The sequence below is a fragment of the Gadus macrocephalus genome, chromosome 16 (assembly GCF_031168955.1).
Source record: "Gadus macrocephalus chromosome 16, ASM3116895v1".
Lineage (NCBI taxonomy): Eukaryota > Metazoa > Chordata > Actinopteri > Gadiformes > Gadidae > Gadus > Gadus macrocephalus.
In genome coordinates, this window is record NC_082397.1 from 1,040,761 (window position 1) to 1,048,462 (window position 7,702).

At 48.7% G+C, this 7,702-nt stretch overlaps 2 protein-coding genes across 2 annotated transcripts in view; both read right to left on the reverse strand.

Annotated features, from left to right (window-relative positions):
- Positions 1–7,702, reverse strand: part of relb (v-rel avian reticuloendotheliosis viral oncogene homolog B) — a 139,746-nt gene that overhangs the window by 8,917 nt on the left and 123,127 nt on the right. The gene's annotated exons all lie outside the window — the stretch shown is intronic.
- Positions 134–7,546, reverse strand: LOC132474068 (E3 ubiquitin-protein ligase TRIM7-like). Its single transcript, XM_060074493.1, has 2 exons — positions 7,405–7,546; positions 134–1,983 (listed from the first exon to the last, which is right to left on the reverse strand). Exon 2 carries the CDS (start codon positions 1,979–1,981, stop codon positions 305–307), a length of 1,677 nt encoding a protein of 558 aa, XP_059930476.1. The 5' UTR covers positions 1,982–1,983; positions 7,405–7,546; the 3' UTR covers positions 134–304.

A 7,702-nucleotide genomic window follows, 5' to 3' on the forward strand; every position in this document is an offset into this window, starting at 1 on the left:
AGGCGGAAAGAGTTCACCGTTCAAAGCGGGATGTTTATTGCGGGGGAAGAGCAGCGGCGGCAGTGGTGATCGTAATTTCCGGTTAGTGCACCACGGAGTATTAGATTTGGAACAACACTGATATCTGAAAATTAGCGCACTTAGTGAGTGCGGAAAGTGTACTACGCTTGAGTGTCATGGAAGTATGGATATTGGAACACAGCACTGGAGGAGAAGTCCTGTACGACCCACACCGTGGGGATGGGACCCGCTGGGCAGGGGGTTGACGGCCCCCTCTACCCTGTGCTTCTCACACACCTGAACCTCAGCGCTGGTGGACGGGACTAATGGTCAGAAAGCCATCGCCAGGTCTGTCACTGGGCCGGAAGAAGGGGAGGATGTTGGTTCTGTTGTAGTAGTAGTAGGGGAGCTTGCTGAACCGTGAGGCGTTGAAGCAGCAGCCGCTGAAGCAGTACATCAGGGTCCTGGAGTCCACGTCGTAGAAGGAGACGCAGCCCCCTTCGTAGTCCACAGACACCCCCACCTCCTGGGGCCGGTGCCCCAGAAGGTGGGAGGGCGCGGGGTGGCCGGTGTTGACCCGGTACTGCCCATCATAGAGACCAAGGGTCCAGACGCCCTGCTCGGGCCCGAGGTTCATACAGGGACCCTTCCTCTGGATGGACTCTCTGACCACCCCCACCTCCCATCCCGTCTGACGCCTGACCTCCACCTGGAAGTAGAAACGCCCCGATGAGAAGCCCTTCTTGGCCAGAACCCAGTGGTGGAAGTCAAACCTCTTGGGGTTTTTGGGGAGAGGGTCTTGTGTCAGCGGCCCTCTGTCCTTCACTCCTTTCTTATCTTGGGAGAGGACCAAGCCGGGGTGGGCGGTGTCAGCGTCCAGGTCCACCTCCACCCAGTGGCGCTGCTGGGCCTTCAGCTCGTCCTCCTCCCCAGCCAGGACCCTCTGCATCTCCCTGCTCAGAGTCTCCTCCACGCTCTGCACCAACGCCTTCACCTCCGCCGCGCACAGCGGCTGCTGCCGGACGGCGCCCCCGGTGGGGCCCCCGGGAGCCGGGGGGGCGGGGAGGGGCCCGGAGGAGGAGGAGCCGTCGAGGAGGAGGAGGGGATCCTTGGTCTGGCAGAGCTCCTCCATCTCCTTGCTCTTCTGGTGGGCCTCTGCTAGCTCCAAGTGGAGCTTTCTGAGATGATGTGTAGCCTTCGCCTCCTCTGACTTCTGCCTCTCCTTCATCACTCCGAGCATCTGCTCCATGTGGGCCTGAGCATACGTAGCAAGACCTTTAAGAGCCGCCACGCTCTCCTGCGTGTCCAGCTCCACCTCCCTCCTCCTGTCCTCCACACACTTCTTTGCGTCTTGAATCTCAGAGGCTTTATGTTTCACCTGCTCCTTCATCTGGAGCGCCCTGACACCTAGACCAGTCCTCCTCTCTGCAGCCTCCTCCTCCAGGGAGACGGTCTGGTGGGTCAGGTGTTCCTCCTTCATACACAGGACGCACACACACACCTGCTCCTCCCTGCAGAACACCTCCAGCACCTTGTTGTGCTTCTGGCACACGCGGCCGGCCAGGTTCTGCAGCGGCTCCTGCAGCTGGTGCCTCATGAGGCCGGGCACCCTGCGGTGCGGCTCCAGGTGGCGGAGGCAGTAGGACACCAGACACACCATGCAGGTCTTCAGGGCCCTGAGCTTGGAGCCCGGGCAGACGTCGCAAGGCACCTGCCCTGGCAGGGCGACGGAGCCCTCCTCCTCTCGGGTGCTGATGAAGCGCTCCACGATGTCCCGCAGGCCGGTGTTCACCCTGATCTCCGAGGGTCTGCAGGGCTGCCGGCAGCACGGGCAGCACGGCGCCGTCTGGTCGGTCCAGAAGCGGACTATGCAGGCCTTGCAGAAGTTATGACCACATGGCGTGGAGACGGGCTCAGTGAAGACCTGGAAACAGATTGGACACTGGAGCTGGTCCTCAGACACACCCGTGGGGGAAGACATGACTGGAGTAGAAGGGGTGAGGGAGGAGGACAGGGGAGATATGTCAACAAGGCAGCATATCCTCAGGCTAATGCTCTACAGGTACTGGAGATGAATCAACTTTCTTCACCAGTAGAAGAGAGTCAAGAGACACCTTACAATCAACCTTTTGTTAGTAAACCACTTTTCAACCGATTGAATGCTAGCCATTGCAGTAAGGACAGAGGTCAAAAGTCTGAGAGGAAAATTCATTGCCCCCACCCCTCCTCACTCCTTCAGAACGTCTCGATCAACATCCTGCCATTCCTCACCACCCTCATCAACTCCTCCCTCACTCCAGGCCTTTTATCAGGGTCCTTCAGGGCTGCCAGAATCAAGCCGCACCTCCAACATCCAGAACTACAGACCGTTATCTCTTCTCTCATTCATTTCTAAAACACTGGAATGTGCAACCTCTAACCAACTGTCCTCCTATCTCTCACACAACAATCTGCTTGACCCTCAGCAGTCCGGCTTCACGACCGCACACTCGACTGAGACAGCTCTTCTCGTGGTGAATGAGCCACTCCATGCTCCCAGAGCCTCGTCTCTCCCATCGGTATACATTGTCCTCAACCTCTCTGCGGCATTTGACACAGTGAACCACCAGATCCTCCTCGCCACTCTGGCTAAACTCTGCCTTGCTGACTCTGCGCTATCCTGGTTCGTCCTACCTGACGAATCGCACCTATCAGGTCACATTTAATGGCTATTAGTCCAAAGCCTGCACTCTTGACACTGGTGTCCCTCAAGGCTCTGTACTGGAGCCCCTTCTGTTCTCCCTATATACAAGAATCCTGGGCTCTGTAATCAAATCACACTGTTTTTCCTAACAATGCTACGCTGACGAGCTGGGTTATTCCTCTCTTTCCCATCTCTGGCAAACCCCTGATTTCAACCAGCATCTCAGAATGTCTGGCAGATGTCAGCACTTGGAACGACTACCCATCACCTGAAGCTTAACCTCAACAAGACTGAGCTCCTCCTTATGCCAGGGATAGACTGCCCTCACATGGACCTACTGGTCATTGTTGTGGACATTGCATTATCTCCATCACCAACCGCAAGAATCCTCTGTGAGGTACTGGACTTGTATCAGTTGTGCTGCACCGCAAACATCACCGCGGTGGCACGATCCTGAAGATTTGCCCTCCACAACCTCTGCAGGATCCGGCCCTTCCTCACGAGGCAAGCAGCTCAGCCTTTGGTCCAAGTGCTCGGCTTCTCCTGCCTCGACTACTGCAACTATATTGTTGTTTCACCTTCGTCTGACAAATGTACTTATTGTATGTCGCTTGGTATAAAAGCGTCTGCTTAACTTCCTAAATGTCAATGTAAATATAATTAATATAAGTGACTGTGAATGTCGCACCAGAGGGCAGCACTGAGCAGAGGAGGTCACCTGGGTCGAGGGTGATTTAATTGATTCAGGCGTCGGGGTTCGCCGGCTTTGTCTGAAGTATGTTGAAGCAAGACAAAGTAGAAAACTAAAAACTACAACTGGGTGTGCATCAATGTAGAGCCGATGGCATGGACACCATTGGTTTGTAAACAATTTCCCTCGTTTGGGTTTATTTGTTTATTTGGATTTGTTGGGATGAAAAGGGGACAAATGTGAGGAATACGAAAATATGTATAGCATGAAATTGCTGATAATTTTGACAGTAGGTCGATAATGTTTATTTACTTTCTATTTTCTTATTGCTTTATTAAAAGGTTTTTCAACCTGACAACCTGTTGAAAACATCTGGCAAACTTCTGACAAACACCAGCTGAAGGAACAGCCCTTACTGGAAAACCAGCTGTGACCCTTTGGAAGACTTGGACAAATAAAAGAAAGAAGAATGTTGGAGCTTTTCAGTTGTAAGATTTAATTATAAAACATTTATTTAGTTTGTTTGCTTAATATAAAATAATTTGATGATTTTATGTTTATTTTCTTGTTTGTATAATGAATTAAAGTTAATTGAAATGATTGGGCGGCTGTGGCGCACCGGGTGTCCAACCTATATATAGAGGTAGGAGGGAATAGGTAAGACAGGCACTGGGAAGGGTCATGTTTTTTTACCAAATGTACCAGAGAGACAAAGGAGATGAGGCAGCAAGTTCACACTGTTGCACATTTGTTTTGTTTGCTTGTGTAGTGAACCTCAGTAGGGGTTGCGAATGCAACCCCATCTTAGCTCCTCCCCCTGCTCCCAGGTGCAAGATAAAAAGGCCAAGATGGCTGAACTCAGCCTCTGTTGGTTACCTCCTAGGGTGGAGAGTAGGGTCCCCGTTTTGTAACAGTTTTGAGTTCCCATTTGAACTTTTATTAATTAGTGTCTCTTGTTTTTTAGGATCCCCTGCTACGGATTTAGTTCTGTTTTAGCTGTGCTGTTCTGTTTTGGTTTGGTTCTGTTTTGGTTTTGGTTCTGTTTTGCTATTTTGTTTTGATTGCTTTAGTTCAGTTTGCTTTTGTGTTATTTCCCCTTTTTCTGTTTCATTGTTTGACCATTAGGTTGCTGGGTTACTTAAAGTGTAATTCCGGCGTAAATTGAACCCAGGATGTTTGTTTTGGCATTAAAACCCATCAAATAAGCCTCCCAGATACCCTTTTCATTGAAAATCGAGTATTATAGTTTGCCGGGCGCAATGTTTGGCGTCCATGTTGTTGACTTGGGGCATAGTGTTTCGCTTCTAAATCCGCATTTTTTAACCACTAAATAGCACCAAACCTCTGCAGTAGCATGACTAGGGTCCCTACACATAAAACGAAGCACAAACAACTTAGTTTGCAAACCCGGAGTTTATTTAAAAAGACAGTTTAACAAGCATTACCGGGAGGTCCGTGTTTACAGGAAGTCCACAGAAGTCGATTGCCGAATGCGCCGGAGTTCAGTTCAAGGAGGAAAGTTTTGGAATTTATAATTTATATAATATATATTTATAAATAATATATAGCAAGTGTTGACACGTAAATTAAAGGAATTGCATATGTAAGTTACAGTTACAAAATAATTGTTCGCTACAATCAAGCATGGCACGTTGTTGACGGCAGACGCACTGCACACGTGATTGACGCATAGAGTGAAGGACAGCTCAAGCACCGGAGAAGACGACCCATCCACAGCTTGAAGTCAAGAGAGAGATGGTTCGTGTTTGCGTCAAGAAACAAAGTTATAAGCCCTAACTTCATTCGAGGAAGTGAAAGATGATCTTGTGAGTTGTCCAGGTAGGTTAACCTCGATTTATTGTGCATAAGGATTTGTGGTGGGAATTGACCTTGGGTGTCTTGAAAGGCGCCTCTAAATTAAATGTATTATTATTATTTACGGACCACGTCAATCGTTTTCTGCGTCAACCGGGTAGAATAAAGTCATCAGAACGTTTAACAATTGCGGTCATATTTGTGTGAAAACGGTACAAGACCATACAACAAACAATTAAACAAACGTTGCAAGGAGAACTCCATTGCATTGGCTAAAGCCAGGAATTCACATTGCCAAGACAGCATTGCCCCCCAATAGGCCTACTACCTTACCATTTGGTTAATAAAATGGTAATCTATATCAGTGGAAGCTGATAATGGACTTCTCCTTGCAACGTTTGTTTTATTGTTTGTTGTATGGTCTTGTACCGTTTTCACACAAATATGACCGCAATTGTTAAACGTTCTGATGACTTTATTCTACCCGGTTGACGCAGAAAACGATTGACGTGGTCCGTAAATTCCCACCACAAATCCTTATACACAATAAATCGAGGTTAACCTACCTGGACAACTCACAAGATCATCTTTCACTTCCTCGAATGAAGTTAGGGCTTATAACTTTGTTTCTTGACGCAAACACGAACCATCTCTCTTGACTTCAAGCTGTGGATGGGTCGTCTTCTCCGGTGCTTGAGCTGTCCTTCACTCTATGCGTCAATCACGTGTGCGGTGCGTCTTCCGTCAACAACGTGCCATGCTTGATTGTAGCGAACAATTATTTTGTAACTGTAACTTACATATGCAATTCCTTTAATTTACGTGTCAACACTTGCTATATATTATTTATAAATATATATTAGATAAATTATAAATTCCAAAACTTTCCTCCTTGAACTGAACTCCGGCGCATTCGGCAATCGACTTGTGTGGACTTCCTGTAAACACGGACCTCCCGGTAATGCTTGTTAAACTGTCTTTTTAAATAAACTCCGGGTTTGCAAACTAAGTTGTTTGTGCTTCGTTTTATGTGTAGGGACCCTAGTCATGCTACTGCAGAGGTTTGGTGCTATTTAGTGGTTCAAAAATGCGGATTTAGAAGCGAAACACTATGCCCCAAGTCAACAACATGGACGCCAAACATTGCGCCCGGCAAACTATAGTACTCGATTTTCAATGAAAAAGGTATCTGGGAGGCTTATTTGATGGGTTTTAATGCCAAAACAAAGATCCTGGGTTCAATTTGCGCCGGAATTACACTTTAACCCCTGTTTTGCTGTTTGGTTTGGTTTTGCTCCAGTTTTCTTTATTTAGTTATTATTATTATTGTAATAAAAGAAACGGTTAGTATATTTATTGTCTCTGCCTCTTTAGTTCTTGAACCTGTGTCCTTATTATTTCTGTAATATCATAGTTGAATTTTCTTTGTTCTATATTTCCTGGGGTGTAATGCCGCGTTTTCACTGCAGGGTGCAGAACGGATCGGTTCGCAAAGGTGCGGTACGGGTTGCGTTTTCACAGCCAAAAGTGGGCGTGACCCGGACTGAGCCGTACTCGTTTTGCCCTCGTCTTCAGTACTCCTCCGTTGGGGTACTGAGACACCTGAAAGGGTCCCGGGAAATTCTAGCTACACACCCTCCGCTGATTGGTCGACAGAATCATCACTTCCGGGCGACGTGGGGATAAAAACAAACAGTAGCCTCGAGGTATTATTCTTTACAATTAACAGGTCGCGTAAAACGCTTGCTTGGGTGAACAAGGAGGTGGAGACGTTAGTCTGCATTCTTGGGGAGGAAGACGTTTTTTACGATGTTTACGGAGCTGCCGCGGCGATCGACATCCGGCCTACCTTAAAGGGTACTGTCGGCGGTGGAAACGCGACCTCGGAACTGAGCCGGGCTATACCGCCCCCTCCCTCCCGCACCTTTGCGAACCGATCCGTTCCGCACCCTGCAGTGGAAACGCGGCATAATTCCCCAGGTGGCGTTGTCGGTCCTCTTTAGTTATTTCCCCCTCCCCCCGTTCATATTGGTCCCCCTGGTACCTCAGTGGCTATTTTGATTACGTTGCTTAGTTTAATTTCTTTACATTCCAGTTATGTTTCATTGAGGACAAATCGCAGCTACAAAGATCTTTCAAGAGTTTAGGCAGACATTGAGACAGAAAAGCCCGGAGAAGGACACCTAGCCTTAGTAAAAGAAATAACCGAACCAACCTGTCTAGGAGAAGCTCGTTTCTTGAGGAACCGTGACGCTCCACTGGTCCGACCACTGGTCTGACGCTCCGCTGGTCTGACCCTCCAATGGTCTGTCTGACGCTGGACTAGTCGGAATGCTGGTCTGACGCTCCGCTGGTCTGACCCCGGACCGCTGGCCTGAGGTCCTTGAGGAACCCTCCCTTCCGGACCGCCGGTTTGAGTTTCGTTTCCGTGAAGTGATCTCGGTCACGTAGTCCGTGTTTACATTAGATTAGATTCAACTTTATTGTCGTTGTGCAGAGTACAAGTACAGAGA